Source organism: Oryctolagus cuniculus, chromosome 11, assembly GCF_964237555.1.
Source record: "Oryctolagus cuniculus chromosome 11, mOryCun1.1, whole genome shotgun sequence".
In the NCBI taxonomy this organism is placed as follows: Eukaryota; Metazoa; Chordata; class Mammalia; order Lagomorpha; family Leporidae; genus Oryctolagus; species Oryctolagus cuniculus.
The window spans coordinates 29,833,717-29,859,939 of record NC_091442.1 but is presented as its reverse complement, the minus strand read 5'-3'; the positions used below and the strand labels follow the sequence as shown (position 1 = coordinate 29,859,939).

The 26,223-nt window shown below is 52.5% G+C and overlaps 1 protein-coding gene across 3 annotated transcripts; it reads right to left on the bottom strand.

Moving 5' to 3' along the window:
- Positions 1-1,236: 1,236 nt before the first annotated feature.
- Positions 1,237-15,946, bottom strand: PRNP (prion protein (Kanno blood group)). 3 transcript variants are annotated; one of them, XM_008256136.4, is made up of 3 exons: positions 15,816-15,946; positions 13,031-13,124; positions 1,237-3,541 (listed from the first exon to the last, which is right to left on the bottom strand). In XM_008256136.4, the coding sequence occupies exon 3, from the start codon at positions 3,529-3,531 to the stop codon at positions 2,773-2,775; it is 759 nt and encodes a 252-aa protein (XP_008254358.1). In that variant the 5' UTR covers positions 3,532-3,541; positions 13,031-13,124; positions 15,816-15,946; the 3' UTR covers positions 1,237-2,772.
- Between the last annotated feature and the right edge of the window lie 10,277 nt (positions 15,947-26,223).

Sequence of the window (26,223 nt, the reverse complement as noted above, 5' to 3'; positions counted from 1 at the left end):
CCAAAAGCCTGCCTTCATGTAAATTTTTAAAACTTCATATTTCCCTTGACACCTCAGCACCCCACAGCCAGCCAGCCCAGGCTGGCAGGTGCACCCTGTGGTAAGGCTGCTTGGTCCTGCCACACGTGCTCCTTCCGGTTCTCCCTTGATCTGAGTGACAAACACACCAGTAAAATCCCCACATGCCTTTGATGCGGGCTCTGCCCTCACCCCAAAACAGGTGCTTGCCCTTGGGTTTGTCCTTGCTCTCCCCTCCCCACCTGCTAGGCTGAGGGGCTCTCTGGGAGCACCTCCTCTCTAGCCCGTTATCTCGTTATCTCGCCTGGCCTCTGACTCCAGCACTGTGAGTAGAATGCTCTTCAATTTCACAGCTCTCTGGGATTTCCCCAGCGGTGCTGGAGCCGTGAATGATCCTTAAACACCCCATTGATAACATCAGCGACTGTGAAGTGATAAAGCTCCTGATTTCAACCACTGTCACTTCTTGTGATTACATCCTGCTGTTAGCACATCAGCTGCGCAAGAAAACTCTACCAAGAACCACCAACACTGCCGCACTTAGGAGAGCAGAAAATGGACGTAGCCTGAGTTGAAAGACTGTGACAAAACCAAGTGGCCTTTTGGACCAAAGGTGTTACATCTGAGTGACTGTTGCTAGGGGCCACATCAGGACCTTTGTATTTCAAAGCCTGAGTTAGGGGTGCATTAGGTGGGTAATTTAGAGCTTGTTAGGTTTCACTTTAATCAGGAAAACCTCTTTCAAGATTCAGGCAGGAGGCGGTGCTGTGGCGCAGTGGGTAAAGCCGTGGCCTGCGATGCCAGCATCCCATTGTGGGCGCTGGATAAAGTCCTGGCTGCTCCACTTCCAACCCAGCTCTTGGCTAATGGCCCGGGAAAGCAGATGGCCCAGGTGCTTGGACCCCTCCACCCACGTGGAAGACCTGGATGAAGCTCCTGGCTTCAGCCACTTGGGGAGTGAACAGGCAGACAGAAGATCTCTTTCTGTAACTCTTTCAAATAAATAAATAAACTTTCAACAAACGAAACAACCCAGGGCAGGAAGAAACCTGAAACCTCCAAGAATACAAGGCGCCAGAGCATGTGCTGTCTGCCAGGCCTGAGTGACTGATGGCAGCTGTGGGGAGGGCACGGAGGGGACCAGGCAGGTGCGGGCGGGATCAGGAGCAGGTGTGTGACACCCGGGCCTTCACAGAAGGACGCCAGTGACCGCCGGGCTCGTCTTGGCTCCTGTTTAATTTCCATCAGCTAGTAAACACTTATAAATTTTTCATAAGACAAAACAAGTACATGCGAAGTCACAAATATAGAAAATATAAAGTACATGCACATTTCGAAGACCAGTTCGTGGCGTCCACTTTGGGTTCTTAGACAAAACTATTCAGTGCACGTTGTAAGCTGAGGGCCCACGCGAAGGCTTTCTCGCACGTGAGTGTTTAGTACCTCACAGAAGGGCTGCTGTGTTAGAGTAGGATGCTAGCTGCTCCAAACAGAACTTCTAAGTCTGTCCTATGCAATATATTTGTATTTTTTTTTTTTTTTTTACACAGACTACCTGCACAGTGCAAGCCACTAACATTGCAGAATAGAAATGTACATCTGCTAGGTGACGATATCGAACAGTTCAGGGAATAAGATCTCCTCACTAACAGAATTTATTTTTCCACTTGGAATGGATCATCTGTCATCTCCAACCTTAGATTTTTTTTTTTTAAGATTGTCTCCCTATTCTCTGATTCAAATGCCAATTACAGAAATGGAGGACCTGACCTAATTCTGGATTTGCACAATTCTGCAAACAGGAACAAAGAGACACAAGCATCTCCCTCCCCTGCTCGCTATCCAGCGTGTTCGTATCCAATCCTCTGTGCCAATGGGGCTTTTGTTAACTGCTGCTGCCCGCTCTGTGCCAACCTCCTGCTTTCACCCTGCGTTAAAATCATTCCGGTTTCCAGGTAAACGAGCACAGGCTTGCCTGCTGTGTCCAGAGGGACTTCTTTTTTTCTGCCTTAGTTTTACCTATAGCTTGTTACTAAAGAAAGGAATGCCACGCGTGGATGCTTGAAACATCCCAGGGGAGGCTGGCTGCAAGGGCTCAGGCCCCAGGAGCCCATCACGTATGATACAGGGTGCTCGCTCCCAGTGGACAGGTCCCCATCGGTGTTTCCTGCCCGGGCCACGGAGGCAGGGCATCGCCAAGCTCTCTGCGGACACGGCACGTGTCCCAGAGCGCTGGGGCTGTGGCCCGGGAGCTAAGGACTCCTAGCTTTTATTTGAATGAGTATCGTGCGGCCTCCTTTAAAATCGGACAGAAGTGCTGTCAGGTTTTCCTAAAAAGAGGTGGGAAAACGTCCCCGAAATTGCTATGAAATCAGTGGGGGAGGGGCAGCCTCGCCTGAGCCCCGGCTGCCGAGGCACCTGGGGCGTTCGGCCAGAGACAGGTCTTGGAGCACGGCTCTGAGATTTGTTCCAGCCTCAACCTGCAGCACTAGGCCAAAATGCCGCCTCGACTGAGGGCGGAGGAACCAGTGCTCGGCCTCTGGGGCCCGGCAGCGTGGTCTGTGAGGGATTCAATCAATCAGAGGGGGACTCGGGTGAACGTCTGCCCGTCGGTGCCCGGGGGTCAGCCTAGGGGGCGGGGGGTGGGGGACCAAGAGAGAAGCGAGAATGAGACACTGCCGCGAAAAGGGCTGCAGGCGGACACCCCTCCCCCGGCGAGGACGGATGGAGACGGCGCAGGCGGGGAGGCCTCCCTCATCCCACGATCAGGAAGATGAGGAAGGAGATGAGGAGGATGACGGGCGGCGAGGAGAAGAGCAGCACGCCGGCCGCCCTCTGGTAGGCGGCCTGGGACTCCTGCTGGTACTGCGTGATGCACATCTGCTCCACCACGCGCTCCATGATCTTGATGTCGGTCTCGGTGAAGTTCTCCCCTTTGGTGGTGGTGGTCACCGTGTGCTGCTTCACCGTGATGTTGACGCAGTCGTGCACGAAGCTGTTCTGGTTGCTGTACTGGTCCACGGGCCTGTAGTACACCTGGTTGGGGTACCGGTACATGTTCTCCCGGTAGTAGCGGTCCTCGTAGTCGTTGCCGAAGTGGATGAGGGGCCTGCTCATGGCGCTCCCCAGCATGTAGCCGCCGAGGCCCCCCACCACCGCCCCAGCCGCCGCTGCCCCGGCCACGTGCTTCATGCTGGTTTTCGGCTTACTGGGCTTGCCCCACTGGTTGTGGGTACCTCCTTGACCCCAGCCACCACCGTGGGGCTGCCCCCAGCCACCGCCGTGGGGCTGTCCCCAGCCACCACCGTGAGGCTGCCCCCAGCCGCCGCCATGGGGCTGTCCCCAGCCGCCGCCCTGGGGTGGGTAGCGGTTGCCTCCAGGGCTGCTCTGACCCGGGTACCGGCTCCCCCCTGTGTTCCATCCTCCTCCAGGCTTCGGCCGCTTCTTGCAGAGGCCCACGTCACTCCACGTGGCCACAAAGAGAAGCAGCATCCAGTAGCCGAGGTGCGCCATGACAGCTGACCTGGAAAGAGAGAGGAGGCTGTCAGTGGCCTGGACCGATGCTAAAGCCGCTCAGTGCCGTGACGGCAGCATCACAGCCTGGACCTGTCTGCCACACCTGGGCCCCTGGGCTGTTGTGACTGACGGGTGAACACGACTCTCTCTCCTTCTCTAAGGACAGACCTGACCCTGAGTTCATCTCTGGCTCTATTTCCCAAAACCTGGATGACGGTGGCATGCCAGCCCAGCTGCTGGTGGTGAAAATAACCAGGAGCAGCTGCCGACTCGTGGTGGGTGTGCCATGGCCATGGGCTTCGCCACAGCAGTGACGGCTGGAACTGGCACGTCCCTGTGGGGACCCTGGACACCGAGCCCACTGGGCTGCTGCGGGGCCATCGGCTCCTGTGGGGTGTGGGTCTCCCACACCAGGGGAGCCCTTTCTGCACCAGCACGGGCCTCCTTCTCTTGCCCCTGGCTGGGGCTGCTGTGTGAGCACTGTGAGGACCCTGGCGCGTCCGCAGCTGGCAGCCTGAGGCCGGTGCGGCCTGTGGGAATCCTAGGCATCTAATGCCTGGTCAGGAGCCCCAGGCGGGCGTGACAGGGATGGAAGCGTTTTGTAGGCAGCTGGCTCCATGACGCTTGTGAGCACGAACAGAACAAGTCCCTCTTGTTTGCTGTGTCCTCAGGGGCCGGGGCCGTGCCTGGCACAGAGCAGGACAACAGCTATGTGTCAGCGCAGCAACTGATGTCCCCAGACAAGGAATTCTTACTGTAACTTTACTAGACTAGGAAACATCCAGTGTTTTGTAACCCCACTTGTAAATACTTCTCCCTCTCCCTCTCCCTCCCCCCCCCCACCCCCCCCCCCCTCCAGACATCAGGGCTGCTCAGAGCCGCCTAAGTGAGCTGTGCTCACAAGTGCAGTCACTCGCTGGCTGAATGAGTTTGGGTTCAGCAGGTGCTGTTCCACAACTGGTTTATTTCCTTCTAACTTTTGGTACCAAAGGACCCTTTCTTACAGAGAACGGCTACAGCACAGATTGGGAAACAACCACGCGTGCGATATCCCGGATGACCATTCACGACCCTCTGCAGAAAGAACCTCCCTTCGGATTAAAGACCTCATTTCCCCTGCCACTCAATTCCAAGGGCAGAGAATAAGGCCACGGGGCAGAATGATTATTAGCACCCAGTGCACCCCAGGCCAAGTCACAGCTCCAAACGCCACAGTGGGGCTCTACACCTCAGCTGTCACATGGCAGCAGGTCTTGTCCTGGCACGGCCACTGTCCCCCTGTTGCTCCTCAAACCTGCCCAGCACCCACCTCCAGACCTCTGCCTTTGCTGGCCTGGAAGGCTCTACCTCCAGCTACTTCCGCGGCTCAAGTCTGCACAAGCATCATCTCACTCCACCTCACGTGGTGCCCTCTCCCAAGACAGTCCCTTCCACCTGCCACGCGGCAGTGTTTATCAGATGCTTCTTGGTCGCCATCCCCTCCCGAGTGTAGGCTCTTCCAGGGCAAGGGTCAAGTTCTGACCACAATAACGTCCCTGGACAGGGCAGGTGACTTACAGATGGGCAAGAGAGATGTGGGACGACTGCGGGAGCGTGAAAACATCCGTGATCAAAGCCTAAGGGAAGAGCAGACTAAAAGTCCCCACAAGGAGTATCTAAAGAGAACCGTATAATAAAGTTACGAAACGGCCGCTAACAGCTTCAACTCTGTGGAATAAACGTCTCAGGGCCAGCCACGGTGGTGGGCTCTAGCTGGCTGCGGCGACTCCCTGAAACAGGCAGCGGGGAGCAAGAGCAGGCTCCAGGGGGCAACCCCGAGTCCGGCTTGGTACCCCTGGGTGAGGCTGCGGGATCTGAGCTCAGGTGCGGGGGCTGACGCTGCATGGAGACAGGGGCACAGCATTCCGAGTGGAGACGTGCAGTCAGCGTGGGAAGCTGTGGGGGTGCCGTGGAGAGGCAGGCAGGTAACGAGGGCCTCAGGAGCGATGTGAGCAGCCCCCTGGCTTGCTGGGGACACTGGGCTATCGTCCCTGTGCGCCTTCTGTCCCCAGCAGTGGCTCTGTGTGGTGCTACATCCTACAGGCAGCCAGCTGGATTACAAGGCGGGTTAAGTAGTCTGGACTTGATCCTGAGGGCACTGGGGAGCCACTGGGGAGTCCCAGGTTCTTGTTTAGAAAGGAAATTGTGAGAATGGCCTGGTGAGCCAGTGCATGTGTGTTTAAGACGGGAAGCAGGGAGACTGGTTCCTACGGGAAGACGGTGGCACTGGCCAGGGAAAGGGGGGCTTCAGGGCAAGTGATTACAAGGCGGCCTCGGGGCCGGTGCGGAAGACTGCAGGAGCTCAAGTGGCAGCCGGGTTTGTAGGTGGGGCCGCTGTGCGGTCAGAGGGCAGGACGTGGGCCAGCCGGGAGGGCCCTGGCTTTGGCAACGCTGTCGTCACGCTACGTGTGGGACAGGAGATAACGGCAGGCAGTTTGGTTCTCGGGCCTGGAGTTGAGGATAAACAGGGACAGCAGAGCGGGCCTGGGAGCCGTCCTCCTACGGGCCACAGCATGTCACCATGGGGCACTTGTGGCTGACCAGCCCCCCATTAAAACGGGAGATTCCAAGACAGGGCACTTGTAAATGAACTGAGAACAGAAAATGCAATACTTTGTTACGTAAAGCATTAAAAACAGCAACCGTATCTGCAGAATCAATTCTAAGGAAGCACTCAAAAACTTCGAGGAGACCTTTGGGAACATCGTGTGGTGTGTGATCAGATTAGGGAGAGCTTACGCTGCCTGTCATTCTACAAGCCAGGTGACCCAGATTCACAAAGGCCAAGTGACTCCCCTGTGGGCTTGTGAGGTTTCTGGGAGTGGTGACTGAGGTCCTGGGTCCCTCCACTCACCCACGCCCGTGTCTGGGAACAGTCAGGCTGTCACACTTCAGACTTGATAAGAATACTTTCAGAAGGAAGCTCCCCTAACCTGATAAAAGCGGCACACCAAAACCGGCAAACATAATGGATGACCTCTGAGCACAGCTCCTGCAAGATCAGAAACAGAACAGGGCTGTCCACTGTCACAGGAACCAGTGCCACATGTAGCAGGTGCAGGGGTAGGTGTGTGGCCTAGCAGCTAAGATGCCCGTGGCCCCTGTCAGAGTGCCTGGGTTCAATACCAGCTTCCGGCTAACGCAGACGCTGCGAGGCAGCAGTGATGGCTGAAGCGACTTGAGTTCTTGTCATGCATGTTGCAGATCTGGACTGAGTGTGTGGCTCCTGGACCTGGCACCTGATCTAGCCTGGGGCCATTGTGGGCATTATCTCTGTGTCTCTGCCTCTTAAATAAGTAAATAAAAATTAAAAAAAAAAAGAAAGAAAGAAGGGTAGCCACTGGGGTAAGAACTGTAAGGAAAGAGCTCGTGCTAACACTAAGTGCAATCGGTAAGAACACATTCCTAGAAAACCCAGAGTCGTCAGAGGTAGCTAGAGTTCAGCAAGGCTGCGGGATACATGACCGTGCTCGGCTCACAAACATCAGCAGTGTTTCTCCACACCAGCAGCGACTGGCTAGCCACAATAACAATCAAGCTGCAAAGTGCCTAGGCATCGACTTAATGAGGAATAGCTAAGACTTCCACGGGAGGGAAAATGAAGTCTTAACATAGAGGATGGGCACTCAAAGTCTTGACTGGGATGACTCCGTATTCTCAAGAAGTCACTTTGTCCCCAAATGCCAGTTGGAACTCCGGGTAGTTTTTTTTTGTTGTTTTGTTTTAATTCAAGAGGCAGAGATCTGTTGGTTCACTCCCCAACTGCTGGCAAGGGGCCAAAGCTGGGGGCCAGGAACTCAATCCAGGTCTCTCCTGTAGGTGGTGAGGATCCAAGTACTTGAGCTATCACCTGTTGCTTCCCAGGTGAGCATTAGCAGGAAGCTGGAGTCAGGAGGCAGAGACTGAACTTGAACCCAGGTAGTATGATATGAGGTGCAGGTATCTTAAAGCAACATCTTAACCGCTAGGCCAAACACCCAGCCCCAGGTGGATTTTTATTTTATTTATTTATTTATTTATTTATTTATTTATTTTTGACAGGCAGAGTGGACAGTGAGAGAGAGAGACAGACAGAAAGGTCTTCCTTTTCCGTTGGTTCACCCTCCATTGGTCGCTGCGGCCGGTGCACCGCACCGATCTGAAGCCAGGAGCCAGGTGCTCCTCCTGGTCTCCCACGCAGATGCAGGGCCCAAGCACTTGGGCCATCCTCCACTGCACTCTCTGGCCACAGCAGAGAGCTGGACTGGAAGAGGAGCAACTGGGACAGAATCTGGTACCGCAACAGGGACTAGAACCCGGGGTGCCGGCACTGCAGGCGGAGGATTAGCCTAGTGAGCCACGGCGCCGGCCCCCAGGTAGATTTTTGAAAGAGTTCAATAAATTCACATGGGTGAAGAAATGTCCATGAATAGTCAAGTCAAGCTTAAAAAGGAAGAGTAGGGCCTGGCGCTGTGGTATAGCAGGTAAAGCCGTTGCTTGCAGTGCCAGCATCCCATATGGGCTCCAGTTCAAGTCCCAGCTGCTCCACTTCTGATCCAGCTCTCTGCTATGGCCTGGGAAAGCAGAAGATGGCCCAAGTGCTTGGGCCCCTGCACCCGTGTGGGAGACCTGGAAGTAGCTCCTGGCTTCAGATTGGCCCAGCTCTGGCCATTGTGGCCATCTGGGGGAGTGAAGCAGCAGATGGAAGACCTCTCTCTCTCTGCCTCTGACTCTCTCTGTGTAACTCTGCTTTTCAAATAAATAAATAAATATTTAAAAAGAAAAAAAAGGAAGAAAAAAAGTGCCACAACTCGGTGGAGGAGGAAGGCTCGCTGCTGCTGGGAAATTGGACACAGCCATGGCTAAGGGAGAAGTGCGGACGGCGGCGCTAACCTGACAGAGCGGACTCAGCTCCTGACTGTTCAACTCGACAGAGACAGGAAAACATCAGAACAGGGAAAAGTGGCATCAGTAAAATCCAGACAAGTGTAGAATTTCTAAATAAAGCCAAGTTATTTGAAAATTTAATACACACATGACTAGAAAACACAGCAGCTTTCTATCAGGGAAATAAACTTAAAGTCTGCGTGAGACATATGGCCTCTCTATAAAATTATAAATTATAGAAATCATCTTCAGAATGAAATAGCTCAGTAAGTATTTGTGGGATATCATCTATGCACCCATTTTCAAAGACAATGAAATGGACCAATAACCACAGAAGAAATGGGGGGAGTTACATATTGTAATATTTACAGCACAATAACTTATTGATTAGCTTAACACATCTTCCACATGTCTTCTAAGGTTACAGCCCTGTGCTGGGGACGAGGGCATGAAGGTGAATGGACGCCTAGCTGGGTGTGTCTCGGTTCCAGGGAGATCGAGTGTTGGGCAGTGGACTGCCACTGGAGGAGGGCACGGGTCTTAGGAGGACAGTAACGCCACAGGACCATTTTTCAAAAGCTCTTCCTAACTGTTGTGCAAAAGGGACATTTCCTGGGACAAAGAAGAAAATGGAGAGACCAGTTAGGGAACTATTGAAGGAAGAAGGTGGCGTGGCCTGGGATGGTGTGACATGGCTGACGGGCAGTGAATAAACAAGGTCTGTTTTACAGAAAGAACAGAGACAGTGGGTGAAGGAGTGAGAGGTACATGGGCCTACGGCCTTGGTGATGCCTACACTGAAACAGGAGAAGCTGGAGGGGGATCAGGCTTAGGAAAGAAAACCAAGAGTCTGGGTTGGAAGACAGCAACTCCGCAGCATCAGTGAAACATTCAAGGAGGGGTGGGGGTGGGGCACCCATTTAGGCCATTGTTAGGAAAGTCTGGACCTCAGTACACCGCAGCACTTCAGTGTTCATGGCCAAAGGCTAAGGGTCAACATTCAAAAGCTAGTATAGAGGCTGGCCCTCATCCCATCTTGTTACCCAGCCTCCAGTGACAAGGGTGCCTACATCCAGAGAAAATACCGCCCACCTGACCGTAATAGCTTAGTAGAAGAACACACTGTGACCAATAGGGATTATTTTAAGAATGCCAAGTATGGGGGCCGGTGCTGTGGCGTAGCCAATAAAGCTTCCACCTGCAGTGTTGGCATCCCTCATGGCTGCTGGTTCAAGTCCCGGCTGCTCCACTTCTAATCCAGCTCTCTGCTATGGCCTGGGAAAGCAGTGGAAGATGGCCCAAGTGTTTGGGCCCCTGCACCCCATGGGAGACCTGGGAGAAGATCCAAGCTCCTGGCTTCGGATCAGCACAGCTCTGCCTCTTGTGGTCAGTGAACCAGTAGATGGAAGACCTCTCTCTCTCTCTGCCTCTGACTCTCTGTAACTCTGCCTTTCAAATAAATAAATAAATCTTAAAAAAAGAAAAAAAAAAGAATGTAAGAATGGCTCAAAATCAGGAAATCTATTATTAGCTTATAGAGGGGGAAAAACGAAGATTTTCAGCAGATGTTGAAAAGTTCATTTAAAATCAATATCCATTTGTGATTTTTAAAAAAGTTTAAGCTATATTTTATAAAAGGCTTCTATAGGACTGGAAGGACAGTCCCTTTCCATCATCTAGAATGGCCATCACAAACACAAAGCTCGCACCCCCGCTGCAATTTAAGAGGAAGGGCATCATTGTTAATCTGTGAACAAGACAATGATGCAAATTACTATTATTTTAGATTGTTCTGGAAGTTTATCCAGGTATAATGTTTCATCTGGAAAATTCAGGAAAATCAGCCAAAAATGTCTTAGAATAAATAGGTGAGCTCATCAGGGTGGTGGATTTTGGTATCAACAAAAGAAAAAGTGAGTCTGAGGGTGGGTGGGATAGCACAGTGAGTCACCCACACCCCATCTCAGTGCCTGGGACAGAGTCCTGCTCCTCTGCTTCTGACCTGGCTTCCTGCCAAATGCACCTGGGAGGCAGCAGGTGGCTCAGGTGCTCAGGTCCCTGACAGCCCCAGGGCAGAGCTGGATGGAGCTCCTGGCTCCTGGCTTCACCCTGATCCAGCCCCAGCAGTTGTCAACTGTGGAGTAAAAACTTCAGATGGAAGATAGCCTTTCTCCCTCTCTGTTTCTTCCCCTGTCTCTTTGCCAATATGCCTTTCAAATAAATCTTTTTTTTTTTTTTAAAGTGAGTCTGTATCAGTTGGAAGATTTAGTGGCAAAAACAGTCCAATTATAAAGGTAATAAAAAATTCAAAATATCTATGATTTAACATAAACATAAACAGTAGTACTTAAATGAGGAAAGCAATACAATTTGAGACATAAAACAAGATGTAAACAGATAGATAACATTTCTGGTTGGGGAAACCCATACTGAAAGATACCAGACTACCTCCACATAACCCACACGGTCAACACACTCTCTGTCAACATTCAAAGCGGAGTTTAAAGAACATGCCATGCGATGGTACTCAAGAGGACTGTGGCCATTTCTGAATGAGATGAAAATGCAAGGCAGACTTGTTCTGCCAGGAGCTAGAAGGTGCTAGAAGCCACAGTGACAGCGTGTGGCAGTGTGCCTGAGCAGAACGGCGAGTGACGGCACAGAGAGAAGCTGCAGACTCACGTCGCCGGTTCTTCCTACTGCTGCTCACAGAGGGAGACGAAGTCCGGTGAGACCCTGTCCCGAGGTCAGTGACAGCCCAGGGTGGTGTGGCTGAGACCCAGTGCAGGGACCACAGCCTCCCAGCTTCTGACTGTCTTGTGCCTAGGGCCAAATTTCTGCCACAACACACACTGCAACCTGAGGCTCACTGAGCTGGTTAAACAGGGACATGACAAGGATCAGACGGGCCCCCATCCTCCCTCACCCCACTCTGTCCTCAGGAAAACTGCCTGTCTTTCTGGAGCCAAATAGCACAGATTTGTCATAATGTAATCTTTTAAGGTCGTTGATCCTTAAAGAATTTGATGCCAGGGCTGGAGTGGCCCAATGACTTAAGCTTCCACCTTCGACACCAGCATCCCATACAGGCCCCAGTCCAAGTCCCAGCTACTCTGCTTCTGATCCAGCTGCCTGCTAATGTGCCTGGGAAGGCAGTAGAAGATGGCCCAAGTGCTTGGCCCCTGCTGCCCACATGGGAAACCCGGATGGAGCGCTATGCTCCTGGGCTTGGCCTGGCCCAGTCCTGGCTATTACCGCCATATGGGAAGTGAACCAACAGATGTAAGATCTCTCTCTGTGTGTCTCCCTCTCTTGAACTCTAAATTTCAAATACATAAATAAGTCTTAAACAAAACAACAATAAAAAATGAATGCCAGTCACACAAAATTTTACAAAACATTTTGGGGAAGATTTTTACTGTAACGCTCGGGCCCAGCCCTGGACTGAACAGGGCACAGGGCCCCTAAAACCTGGTCTAACTTCAGAATTACCCGAGGAAGTTTCAAAAGCCAGCACTGCTGGACTCTGCCCTGAACTAGCCTGGGAGTGTCCCAGGATGGAGCCTGAGATGCTGCGAAGGCTCCCCAGGGAACTGGAGCTCCTAGCCAGCCCTGGAACTGGGTCCCCAGCACTCTAACACCGACCACTTACAATGCTCTTCTTCAGAGGGCACACCTCCCTGGCAGTGACTTTACAGAACTGTAACAAGCATGAGATACAGCAAGGTAGGAGAGACAGGATCGTTCAACACACGGAGACAAAAATTCTGGCAACTGGAAGAAACACTGTGAACACTATTCACTTAAGGGCTAACTGATGATCACCGGGTTAGAGGCAGATGCGTTTCGAATGTTTAATATGCAGCAGGTCGCAGCTGACACAGCTTGGGAGAAGAAATAAGATCTAAAAAAAGGAGAATGGACGAGCAAGCTAAAACTCCAGTCCAGAAAAGCCTTCTGCCTTGGTTTTGTCAGCTGGTTGAGTCATGTTCCATGTGGGGTTGGTGCAGAAATGATTTTGTTATTGTTAGTTGATCACATTATGTTAAAAATGTGTTGCTTCCTTACACAAGTCAGCATGATCCTAAGACAGCTGATGTATCTATTCTACAAATCAAGCCGGTTGGGGTCGGTGCTGTGGCACAGCGGGTTAAAGCCCCAGCCTACAGTGCTGGCATTCCACATGGGCAAAGGTTTGAGTCCCGGCTGCTCCACTTCTGATCCAGCTCCCTGCTAATGCCCTGGGAAAGCAGCAGCTTTCACACCCGCGTGGGAGACCTGGAAGAAGCTCCTGGCTCCTGGCTTTGGACTGGCTCAGCTTTGGCCCTTGCGGCCATTTGGGGAAGGAACCAGCAGATGGAAGACCTTTCTCTCTCTGTCTTTACCTCTGTCTGTAACTCTGTCTTTCAAGCAAATGAAATAACTCTTTAAAAAGAAAAATCAAGCTGACTTCACAAGAAACAACAGTGCCTAGGAGTGAGTGACACACGCCCCAGGGTTTGTGGGTGCAGCCTTGCCTGGCCCTTGTTCCCTGGGACAGCTAGTGGCTTCCCTCCCTCGAGGGACCACAGGGATCCCACAGGGTACGTACAATCTGTTGTGGCTGGGCTACACTGGACTGGGGCCTCTGGGAGACACGGTGCTTCGGCTGGACTGAAAATGCTCAGTTTCCAGAGCTGGGAGTCCTTGAAGATAACAAAATAAAGAAACTAGAGTTGGTAAACAAATCTAAAACAGACTCTTAAAAAAAGAAAGATCTCACGTCGGATCCACTAAATCACTAAAAAGCCTAGCCAAGAGAAAGCCGAACAGTATTTGAAAAAGGAAACGAGATTGGCTGAAGATGTTTGATTCTAAGAAATAAGCAGAGCATCTACCTCTCCCTTTAACACACAGAAAGCCAGAGAGCCACTTCATTTTAAAGATGAATACCTGTGAATGCTTAAAAACTAACATTGTACAGCGACAGCAATAGATGAAACAAAGAAAATTTCCTTAGGGAAAGCTTCTGTTTTCTCTGGCTTTCCCTCTGATATTTCACACAGACCTTCATGAGTGGGTCAACAGACACGGTTAGGAACCTGCACGTGGACGCGTCAGCTCGCCCCATCCCTCACAGGCTCCACAGTCACAGGCCTGGAGAGTCACATAACATTCCCGTCAGTCCCCGTGTCATGATTTTCTTAGCTGCTGCTGCTGCTGTATGTTTGGGTTGTTTCTCCGTTCTAATTTTAGATTCCTCCTCCTGGAGCAGGTTTCTTTGCCCTTGTTTGTTTCTTCCCCTGCAGGTAGATTCCCAGGGGTGGAGTTTCTGGGTCAGGCTGCTGGCTCCCAGGGTACCACGGCTGTGCTCTATGAGAAGTCTGCACTGATCCACAAGGTCCCCAAGGGGTCCCCAAGAGGAGAAAGAAAAAAATACACAGCAGAGGACAGTTTTACAGATGGTTAAAAATCTTAATCTTTGCAACAAGCCCCGGAAGTAGGTATCATCTTGTCTTTTTATGAAGGGACAAAGGCAAGGTCAGGAAATTGGGTAACCTGCCCAATGTCACAAAGCTGGTGACAGCGTCCCCTTGCTAGCCCCAAAACCATGGTGTGGAGGTGTGGCATAGCGGGTTAAGCCGGCACCCCATATGAGCAACAGTTCATTTCCCAGCTGCTCCACTTCCGATCCAGCTCTCTGCTATGGCCTGGGAAGCAGTGGAAGAGGGCCCAACTGCTTGGGCCCCTGCACCTGAGTGGAAGACCTGGAAAAAGCTCCTGGTTCCTGCTGTCCACCTGGTCCAGCCCTGGCTGTTGTGGCCATTTGGGGGAGTGAACCAGCAGATTTAAGATCCCCACCCCCTACCCCGTAACTCTACCTTTCAAATAAATTAATCTCAAAAAAAGACTGAAAATGGCAAATCAAGCTTTAATTTGCATCTTATTCTGTAAATGACTCACTATTATAACCTTGGTAGATGAAAAGCACGAAAACTTGGGTCAGACTCAAAGAGCCCACACATTACACACCCCGTTCCCTTTCCCCTTCCAGGTACTTGTTTCTCATGGGAAGAGCTTCTCATTGTTTACGAAGGTAAAATTACTCCTTTTTCATTCGTGATCTTTTTCTCTTTTTAAAATCTGAGTTGTTAGTTTTCCCAGAACTCTGAGATTTTTATTCAATTTTCTGTTCCTATTTTTTTCTGATCACTAGGTTTGTAAACATCTTTAATTCTATTCTACCTGGAGTTTTTTGTAAGGATAAGGGAAAGGTTCCAAGGCTCCCGCAGGCGTAAACCACAGATTAAAACACGCACAAGAAAACGCAGCCAAGAAGGTGAAATTGCATCGTGCTGTGCGTGGATCTGCAGACAGCAAAGACACACGCTTTGCAATGGTGAGGACGGATGTGACGAAGCTGGAATTACGCAGTAAAAAAAATTTTGCTACAGACGAGTACTAACTACCAAGAGAAAAGGAAAGAACTCCTTAGAAAGGACGCAAAACGGACTCACTAATAACGCACCCGCACGGCGAAGGCGCCAGCAGCGCAGGTGCAGGGTGCCGGTTATCCGCCGCCCGCAGCAGGGCCCAGGTCTCCTCCCGCACGACCCCCAGTGGCCAGCGCTTGTTCTTCCAGAAGGTCGCGAAAAAGAGCTAAGGGCGAAGCTGCGGGGCTCCGTGTCCCACCTGGGGCAAGCGGGAGCCGGGACGCAGACCCCGGGCCCCGGAAAGCTCGGCGCCCCCGGCCGCGCAGACAGACGCCGGAGCCTCCCCGAGACCCTCCCGGGCCGAGCCTGAGGCTCTGCCCCTGCTCTCCCGCGCCAGCTGGGCCCACAGGAGGGTGCGCGAAGCGCCTGACTACGGCCTCCGGGGAGGCGTTCGTCTGGAGGCCCCGGGACGCCCCCGCTCCCCTCGCGCGTACCCTCGAGGCTTCGCCCGGCCTCGCCCGCCGGCTGCGAGGGACGACCCTTACAGGCTGGGAGTTGGGGGCCCCGGCAGTCGCCAGGCGCCCCTCCAGGGCCGCCCCCCACCCACCGCTTCCCCGTCCCCGTGGCCCCGCGACGCGCCCCGCCCGCAGCGCGCAGGGTGGGGGCGCGATGAGACACCTGGGCACCGGCCACGCTGTCCCCGCAGGCCCGGGCCGAATAAAGGGGCCTTCCCCAAGCAGAACACAGCCGAGCACACTGTGCCGGGCTGGATCTTGCCTCACGCGCCCGCCCCGGAGCCCCCCGACCGCCTCCCCACGGCCAAGGGCCGCACCTGGCCGTGCGCCTTCGCGCCTCGGCCGCCCACTGTGTGTGGGCTGGGGGGGTGGTGGGGTCTCCCTCCCGGCTCTGCGGCCGCCTCGCCGCACCCAGTCCTCGGGACCCTCGGCCGGGCTGGCTGTTTACCTTCCGAGAGGAGCCCGCAGCGCCGCGCTGTCAGCGACTGGCGCCGAGAACGCGCGACGCGCAGGGCCGGGCCGGGCGGCGATCGCGTGGGAGGTCCGCGCCGGGACCAATGGCGGCGCGGCCCGGCGCGCGCTCCTCCGCCTTAAAGGGCGCCGCTCCCGGGCGGGGCCCGGATGAATCGCCCGGACGAGCGAGTTGAGATTCGCAGGCACCCTGGCCCCCGGACGATGCCGCCTCCGGGCGTCGCCGCTCCCCGCTGTTGCTCACCGGCGGGCGATAAGGATCATCTTTAATGGAAATTTCAGTACTGAGTCCCCGTTACATAAGGGAGGACTCGGGAGAAGCAAAGGTCGGGGGCAGAGACAGCCAAGGCTGGAACCGCGGCCGCCAGAAATTGCTACAGAGGAAGATTTTGCCACCCTAGATTACCCCACTGTTTACGATTTTTACTTAAGCCCTTAATTTCAGACCTACAAAAGACACTGCCTATCATCGGTTCCTGCTCCGTATTACAGGCAAAAGAGATGGCTTAGATTATGATATTGACCAGCGAGAAGAAACGCACTAGTTTAGCAGGCCCTGTGCCCATGACCTGAGGCGTTTTCTATAAAACAGAAGGGCTTTCTCACTCATAATCCCGCTGAGAAATTGGAGCGGGGTCTGTCTCCTTAAAGGAGGCCCAGGAATGAGGTTAAGTGATAGTTGTAGGCAAATTATTGCTCAAATTGGGGCACTTTTTTTTTTTTTAAGGTTTAGCATTTATTTAGAGAGAGAAATACACAGAAAATGAGAGCTTTATGAGAGGGAGAAGGGGTTTGGAAAGGTGAGCTGGGAAGTCCACGCCAGGCAGAGAGCAGGCCAGGAGCCACGTGTGAGAAATCCACAGGCTAGAGCCAGACAGAGCAAAGCGTGCTGTTAGGAGTGACCCACAGGTGGCATGGCACACAGGCAGGAAAGCAGGGGAGCCCCAGGCAGCCAGAGGGCTTGCCCACAGCGAGAGGCCTAGGGGTGAACAAGGGAGGACCCCATGCTCCATGCCTTTTTTTAAAATCTATATATAAAGATTTTATTTATTTATGGAAAGTCAGAGTTATAGACAGAGGGAGAGACAGAGAGAAAGGCCTTCCATCCACTGGTTCGCTCCGCAAGTAGCTGCAATGGCTGGAGCTGGGTGGATCTGAAGCCAGGAGCCAGGAGCTTCTTCCGGGTCTCCCATGTGGGTGCAGAGGCCCAAGCACTTGGGTCATCTTCTACTGCTTTCCCAGGCCATAGCAGAGAGCCGGGTTGGAAGAGGAGAAGCCAGGACTTGAACTGGTGCCCATATGGGATGCTGGTGCCACAGGAGGAGGTCTAGCTGGTCCTTTTTTTTTTTTTTTTTTAACAGGCAGAGTGGACAGTGAGAGAGAGAGACAGAGAGAAAGGTCTTCCTTTGCCGTTGGTTCACCCTCCAATGGCTGCCGTGGCCAGCGCACCGCGCTGATCCGAAGGCAGGAGCCAGGTGCTTCTCCTGGTCTCCCATGGGGTGCAGGGCCCAAGCACTTGGGCCATCCTCCACTGCACTCCCTGGCCACAGCAGAGAGCTGGAAGAGGTGCAACCGGGACAGAATCTGGCGCCCCGACCGGGACTAGAACCTGGTGTGCCGGCGCCGCAAGGCGGAAGATTAGCCTATTGAGCTGCAGCGCTGGCCCCTTTTATTCACTTCCAAAGGGGTGACCATACATAGCCTGATCAACAGGTGGGCTTATACAAGTAAGATTAGGTGGGAGAGTGAGATCACATGAGAGGGCCGGCCCTGTGGTATAGTGGGTAAAGCCGCTGTCTGCAGTGCTGACATCCCATTTGGGCGCTGGTTCAAGTCCTGGCTGCTCCACTTCTGATTCAGCTCTCTGCTATAGCCTGGGAAAGCAGTGGAAGATGGCCCAAATCCTTGGGCCCCTGCACCCATGTGGGAGACCCGGAGGAGGCTCCTGGCTCCAGGCTTTGGATCTGCGTAACTAGCCATTGCGGCCAATTGGGGAGTGAACCAACAGAAAGAATACCTGTCTCTCCTTCTCACTGTCTGTAACTTTACCTCTCAAATAACTAAATAAAAATCTTTAAAAAAATCTTAAGGAGAATGCTGAAGGGCGTAGAATCATATCTTCTATAGCTGCATCCTGCTCCTCAGGGCCATAGGCCCTGCCTGTCCTGGGTCTGGAAGTCTCTTCCTGTCTCATCTAATGAATTTGTTGCATGAAGGAAGTATTCTCAGTTGCCACCAATGGCTGTGCCCGCTGCATGGTTATCATTATTTTCGGGAGTCATTCAGTTCTGAAACATATAAGGTTGTCAATCAGCATAAACAAAACCGGAGCAAAACCAATTGTAAGTGGTGTGGGGGGCACTTTTGATAGTGAAGGGGGCATATACCAGGACTGCCCCCACCCCGGGAAGAGGGGTGGCTGGTGCCCTGGCTGTGGGCGGGAAGTGAGCCAGCAAAGAGGTCGAAGAATGTTAGGCACGGCTGGAAGCAGGGTTTGGGACCACATCATCATATATCAGGAGCAGTCACACACGTGGGAAGGGAGAAGCGGGACTGTGGGGCTGATGTGAGCAGGTGCAGAGATGTCTATGTGAGTGTGGGTGGGCACCTGAGAGGTGTGCTGGGAAGGAGACATGAGAAGGCTGGGAAACCAGGTCTTTGGTAGGAGGTGATTCAGTAAAGCAGGGAGAACGGGGTTGTGGCCATCTAGAACAGAGCGCTGGGTACTCTGGGCTGTGGACGTCCAGTCAGCCTCGCGCTGTAGTGCCTAGGTTGACCATGTTTCTGGAGCCTCACTCTCTTTCTCCCAAGTTGGCCCATTGCAGTGACCTAGGGACGTTTCTGATCCTCCCAGGAGCTCTCGGGTTGCTGGGAAGAGGGCTGGGGTGGAGCTGGAGGAGGTGAACAGAGCAGTCTGCGCAAGAGGCGGCTCCCCCCCGCAGAAGGGGCTCTGCAAAGCTTGGTTAGGAGATGCTAAATCCAAGCATTTTCTCAAAAGGGTCATGGCCCTACTGGATGACTGTGGTTTCATCACCAGGACAAAGCTCGAGGGACAGGGGATTTCCTGAGGGAGAGGGACCAGACCAGGGGTGGGTGGGTTAGGTAGGTGGACAACGTTCCGTCCTATTCTGGTTATTATTGCTAGGCAGCAACCACCCAGAACTTAGTGTTGGTGGGTTGTTTAGGCCAGGGAGCTGGGCAGGCACTGTGAGGATTTTTGTCCCAGGAGGTCTGGGGACAAGACTTAAAGTCCAGGGTGGGCAGGTCACCTCCACAGCTGGAGGTTGGAATCACTCAATTATGTGAGTGGAACCTGGGTTGAGGAGACTTGAAGATCAAGTATGCAGATCAGCGCACCTGCATGTGGCTTCTCCATGTGGGCTGTGGTGGTGACATCATCCAAGGTGACTCAGGACTCCAGGTGGGAGCATTTCAACATCCAAGTGGGAGCCGCATCTCCACTTCCTGCCCTGCTTTGCAAGCCACATAACATCACTTCGTGGTATGCCGTTGACCAAGGTAGTCGGGACCCACCCCTATTCAAGGACAAGGGACACAGACTCCTACTCAATGCAAGGGGAGCATCAGAGACTCATGTGGCCAATTTTAAAAACTGCCACAGCAGGGTTGGTGGCCTGATTTTAGGTTCTTAGATGTTTTCATTGATCTTATGAACAACCACCAGGGCAGGCAGCCCACAGTAGGAAAATGGTCCTATATTTCCGCTATTCCAGCCTCATTCTGAATTGCTTTTCCATTGCCACAACCACCCACAGGCCACTTTCTGAATGGGGTGTGGAGTGGGGCTAAGAGTTTGTCCCCTGTGAGCCCTATCGTGCTGAGGTCCTCAGCACCATCAGGTCATGCCTTGTAATTCTCCCTCCCTAGCTCCTGGGTCCTGGCTCACAGCTGGCTGCCAGAATCCCATAGATCCTCCTCCTTGGTGACTAAGGAGATGCTGAAGAAGTGGAACGCTGAATGTTTCTTATCTGCAAAAGGAGAATTATTTCAGTCCTCCATAGTGTGTGGAGAACCTGGTGTGTTATAGTCTCAGACTCAAAGGAGACACGGGAAGTCATATAGAAAGTGACCAGGTTGCATAGGACCCAATAGCCTGTGCTAGGGGTTTGGGTTTTACTTAAATGTGGTAGAAAGTCCCTAAGGATTTAAGCAGAGGCGTGGCATGACCTGGTTTACTTTCTTTAAGGACCATTCTGTGTGGAGGGCTCCAATTGAAAAGGAAACAAGGGCGCTAATGCCACATTTCCGCATTCCAGTGACTCAGCATTTCCAACAACCCAAGATGGCCCCCGGGGGAGGTACCTAGCCTGACAGGAGACTTCCATATTCGTGAACAGTATGTGTCCTCAGCTGTGATTGGCCCTTGAGGGCGTGCCCTGCTCCATCCTGCCTTACCTTTCAGCTGGTTGGCTCGGTTCCCTTGTGCCCTGGACAGCCCCATTTCTGTGTCTATAAAAGCTTTTCCCCCTCCCAATAAAGTCGAGAACCCGGCTGCGCCCTGGGCGTTGACTGATCTCCCGGCTCTGCTGTGGTTCCTTTGCCGCCAACACTCATCATCCCGCTTGGCCCCCGAGCTCCCCAGGCTGGCCCTGAGGAGCTCCATTGGACCTGCTGCCCCGTGACAAGCAGCAATTCTGGTTGTTGTGTGGGGCATGGTGGGGGCACAAGTGGAAGCAAGGACTGGGAGGTGGCTTTTGTTAGTCCAGAGGAGACAACGGTGGTTGATCTTTGGTGGCGATAGAGGATGGGCTGGGGACAGAATTTGGAGTGGGCCCACTAGATGTACCAATGCCAGGGAAGTAAGGAGTCAGGGAAAAGAGGCATCCTGGATGGCTCTTAGGTTTTTTAATGAGCAGCTGGGAGGATTATGGAGCTGTTTTCTTAAAGGATAAAGGAGAGGGAACACTAGGCGTTCCCAGCATTGGGGACGTATTGAATTTGAGATGCCTGTGTAACCCCCACCTGGGTGCATGTAGAAGTTGTCAAAATCACGATGCACAGCCGTGTATAGATGAGCTTCAAGTCATGATCTGTATCAGGGCTGGGGCACATCCAGCCCGTGGGCAGTATCCGGCTTGCAGAATCTAGCCCTGCCGAGGCAACTTCAGGTGGGACTCGGAATTCAAGACATCTCATTTTTTCAAGTGGATAATTTGGTACAGCCCGTGAATGATGCAATAAATATCCAACGTGCCTTTGGCAGAAAAATGGCTCCACCCCTGGTCTAGATGATACCACTCAAGGGGGTGGGAGGTGGGAGTGGGAAGAACTCCAGGTTCGACCACAGCAATGCAGAGTTTCAGATCGGCAGGTCCCCACCGTCAGTGCACATCACCTGGAGGGCTTGATGCCGATGGCTGGGCCCCAGCCCCGAGCTTCTGATTCAGTGGGTCAGGGGTGGAGCCTAAGAATCCCCATTTCTAGCAAGTTCCTAGATGATGCTGATGCCACTGAGCAGGACCACACTTTGAAGTGGAGGAGCAGTAACTGACAAGAGCCTGAAAAGTGACAGCCATTGAGGTTGGAGGGAAGCCAAAAAACGTTCTGGAAGTTAAGAGAGCAGAGACTATTTCTAGAAGGCAGGAAGCCGCTCTTGAGAGGTTTAAGTGGAGTGGAGGTAGGAGAGCACTCACCGGCCTTTGGGAATTTGACACGAGTGGTCCCAGTGGAGTGCTGGGAACAGAAGGAAATGACACAGGGTGGAAGTGAGGAAGTGCAGACGCTTCGTCTGAGATGCTTCGTCCCGCCGCACGGGAGCAGGGGCAGGGTGGCTGCAGGGACGCTGGGCCTGTGGCTGTCTCCTGCACGCTCATCACGGGTTCTCGTTAGGGTGGGCTCTTCAGTGGGATGTTCAAGTCCTCACAGACCTCGAACAGCTCTGCCCTCCACAGGCTGTGGTAAGATGGCTACAGCAGTGTGCAGTGGTGCACCGGGCATCGCCCCAGGCAAAGGAGAGAGACAGCTCTTGTTTATTTATTTAGCTGTTTCTTTTCTTTTTCTTTTCTTTTTTTTTTTTTTTTTTTTTTTTTGACAGGCAGAGTGGATAGTGAGAGAGAGAGACAGAGAGAAAGGTCTTCCTTTTTGCCGTTGGTGCACCCTCCAATGGCCGCCACAGCCGGTGCACCGCGCTGATCCAAAGGCAGGAGCCAGGTGCTTCTCCTGGTCTCCCATGCAGGTGCAGGGCCCAAGCACTTGGGCCATCCTCCACTGCATTCCCTGGCCACAGCAGAGAGCTGGCCTGGAAGAGGGGCAACCGGGACAGAATCCGGCGCCCCGACCGGGACTAGAACCTGGTGTGTCGGCGCCGCAAGGCGGAGGATTAGCCTAGTGAGCCGCGGCGCCAGCTATCTGTTTATTTTGAGGTTTTCTCTTCTCTTAGAAATAAGGAACATTTTCCCTAGAGATGCGTGACCATGAACTTCAGGAGAAAACATCATGCCGGTGCCACAGAACAGGGTGGCTCAAGTCTCTCCATTCTTCAAACACATTCAATGTTCCCTTCATGGCTAGGTCAGCAGTTAAGGTCCGGGTGAACATTTATTTCTTTCTCTTTAACTATTTATTTACCATTTTATTATTTTATTAGAGAGAGAGAGAGAGAGAGCTTCCATCCACTGGTTCACTCCCCAAATGCCTGTAACACTCAGGGCTGGGCCAGGCTGAAGCCAGCGCTGGGAACTCAGTCTAGGTCCAGGTCTCCCATGTGGATGACAGGACTCCATGAACTTGGAAGCGCGTGGAGGAGGTTCCACGTGTGGCACACGTTCTCCCTGGATGTGCACTAGCAGGAAGCTGGAACTGGAAGTGGAGCTGGAACTCAAATCCAGGCACCGGGATATAAGATGTGAGCAGCGTAACCCTGTACCACAGCCCCGCCCTGCCTTGCTTCGGATGGTCCCTCTCTGCAGAACTGTGGAATCAGAATCAAATTGGAGTGAGTGTGGCTAAAAGCTAATTGCAGACCTCTTGCTTCTGTACATATTAGCTTTGCTTGCTAACGGGTGTATTTTGTGAAACTATGTGGGCCCAAATTCCCAGGAACTAGGTTGACAGAAATGTGTCCTTCACTGTTATCCTACAACCACATCTTGGATCTGTTACTGGGTTTGTTATTGTTAACTGTTACCTTACAACCATGTTCTGGTTTTCTTGTTATTGTTCACTGCATACGAGGGGTCCGGTTTGAAATTGTGAGCCTTAGTGGACAGAATACTATAAAAAGCTGTGTAATCCACTTTTCGGGGCTGCACTGTGGTAAGGAGTGTTGGTTCCAATCAGTGACTGGTTCTGGTCGGTTACCTTGCCTCTCATTTGTCTCTCATTTTCAATAAAATTCATGTGTGACTGTCACTGGTTTTTGCAACACTCTATTTTAGCTGACGAGTGGATGCAACAGGACCCTTCCTTCCTCCTTTACGCCCCTTGGGGGGCTCCCTCAGGCAGTTCCCCGAGCTCTGAGTTCCGCATTCCCACACATCAGCTGCTGCCTCCTCTGTGAAATCTGTCCGCATCTCCCCACTGGCAGACAGCTGCCTTCCTCCTCGCTCTGACAGTAACTGGCTTGTACCACCCAGCCCCGTTCCTTTGCCCTATCCCTGCCCCACTGATCTCCAGCTAGATTATAAATTCCTCAGGAGGAGATCAGTCGCGTGGCATTCTGGCGTGGCTCACTTTCCTAACCATTCATATTTGGCTGCTATTTTTTCCTGGGTGTCCACAGATTTTTTTCCCCCTTCTCTCTGTCAGCTCATGTTCCACCACGTGTGAGGCACCCCTGCTACCTGAGACCAAGGTCAAAGTCACCCTTGGAAACTTCTCTACCTGCTTTCTTCTATGGTACCGCCCAACCTTCTCAGTTCTTTTTTGTTTCTCGCCCCAGGCTTCTGACTTGTTCTGTTGTTCTGGAATCTGGAGCCTCCCTGAGACTCTGCTCCAGTAACGTTTTCCATCCCTGTCCCCAGGGAACCATCAGCCGCTCCCCTGTCTCCGCAGCTCCCTCTGCGTGTCCCGGCACTCTTCTGTTCACAGAGAGTCTGTGTGGTGTATTGTTGGGCAATTCAAGTTGAAGGGTGGAGGAGCTGCAGAGTGGGGCGAGGCTTTTCCCCTCATGCTTTATTAAATGCACATCCTGCCATCCCTGGGGGCAGGTGAAAGCTCTGTCATATGCCTCAGCCTGGCAGGATGCATACCCTTGACCTTCTCCCGGCTTCCGGATGCTCTCTGATACTCTTGCTCATTTCTGCTTTGATAATCATGTTGAATTCCTTGAAACCTGAAGTTGGGAATTTATTTTTAATTGGAATGGCATTGTATTTATGAGCACCTTTGCAAAGACTCAATGGCTTTGTGTATAATACGCTGTTCCCATACTGAGGAAATAACATACCTCTGTTTGCTGGGGTGGTTTATCATGCCTCCTAACAGAGGTGTAGCAGATGCTGCTGATGCTTCCACCTGTGTCCCCTTGGCCCCTTGGAGGTCACCTGTAATGGAAGCTTCCAGAATGCTGACACTTTCCCACTGTGGGGTCTGCATGTCTCTTCTCGGCCTGACGTCATCCTCTGGCATCAGCTGAGCTTGCTACTCCCATGGGAGTTCCCCCAGTGGGAGGGGGGGTCCTCTAGGACTCCTGGTGCAGTTCTCCTTCATGAGAAATGGGAATGGGTAGACAAGCACTCCAACTGCTAAGCTTGCAGGTGGGTGACCTGAGGGTGCTGTCTCCAACCCAGACAGGATGAGGCCCCGTCGCCCACAGCTGTAACCGACCCACTGCCACTCCTTTTCCTGGTGTTGCTCTCTTCCCTGTTTCATGCTTCCCACTTCCTCCCAAATAAACCACCTGAATCTCAGTGTTGGCTTTAAAAAAAAATCTGATTATTTATTCGAGAGGCAGGGAACTTGCGGGAAAGAGAGAGAGAGAGAGACAAAGAGAGAGCTCCTATCCACTGGTTTGCTTCCCAAACACCTGCAACAGCCAGGGCTGAACCAGGGCCAAACCAGGAGCCCAAGAACTCAGAGCTTCCCAAATAGGAGGCAGGGACCCAGCTCCTTAGGCCAGCACCTGCTGCATCCCGTAGTCTGCAATAGCAGGGAGCTGGAATCGGGAGCCTGAGCCGGGAATCACACCTAGGTACTCCTGTGTGGGATGTGGGTATCTGTCTACTTAGTCAAGCACATGCCTTTAGTCAAGTGCTGGCCTTCGGAAGTGTCTGAGCTAAAATACAAATGTCATAGTTTCCTTCATAAAGGACATGCACAGCTCTCATTCAGGGTTACTATTATTCCATTATTTTGAATGCTTCTTCAAGAGCAGCCTCAAATTAAGTAGGTCTATGGCACCTCTGCAAAGGATAGGGTTAAACATTTGTTTAAATAATTGCAAAATGAAGCCATTGTGAAAATGGAAGAAAGAAAGGCACTGTGCAAATAGAACTGAAAGCATGACTAAAAGCACAGGTGGAGGAGCCTGGCACGGAGAAGCCCTTTGGGTCTCATGAGCACTTCTGGCACTAGCTGTTCAAAGGCTCTTGAAAGATGCTCCTTGATTTTGCACGGGGTTAGTTTCCAATGAGCCCGTTGTTAGTTAGAAGTATGGTGGGCTGAAAATGTGTGGATATGCTTGACCTACCGGGCCTCATGTAGTGCGTCATGGCTGCATCATGGCTCAGCAACACTCGAGGGTATCAGTTGTTTCCTGTTGTGACCATGTTCCCCGCCTCTGCCCACTATCAAGAGAGGATCAGGCTGCGTAGTGCTAGCCTGGGCAAAGACCAAGATTCAAAAGCCATTTCTATTGAAAGCCTATTACTGTTACACCATCGTGAAGTTGGACCATCCCAAGTAGAACCATCATGACTCTGTAGTGGGAGGCAATTTAAAATCAGAATGCACGGGCAGGTGTTTGGCCTAGCATTTAAGGCACTCCTGTCCCAAATCAGAGTGCCCGGGTGTGATTCTTGGTTCCGGCTGCTGACGCCTCCTTCCTGCTAATGCAGACCCTGGGGAGGCAGTGGTGATGGGTCAAGTGGTTGAGTTCCTGTCACCCACATGGGAGACCTGGATGGAGATCCCAGCTCCCCACTTCGGTCCCTGTTTTCAGCCTCCAGTCTAGCTCAGGAGTGTTGGGAGCGTTTGGGAAGTGAACCAGAGGATGGGAGCCCTCTCTGTCTCTCTCTGCCTCTAAAAAAAAAAAAAAAAACAAAACAAAACAAAAAAAAACAAAAACAAAAACAAAAAACTTTCAGAATGTGCTGGTGAGCCCATGACAAGAGGGAAAGGATTTGAATGTCTTTCTGTGTTTCCTGGCTGCTCTGGGAAATGGTGCGTTGCAGGGAGTCTAGCGTTTTCTCTGTTGTGAGCTGTTT

Coding starts and splice junctions, on each gene's coding strand:
- PRNP (XM_008256136.4), bottom strand. CDS start 3,531: ATGGCGCACCTCGGCTACTGGATGCTGCTTCTCTTTGTGGCCACGTGG.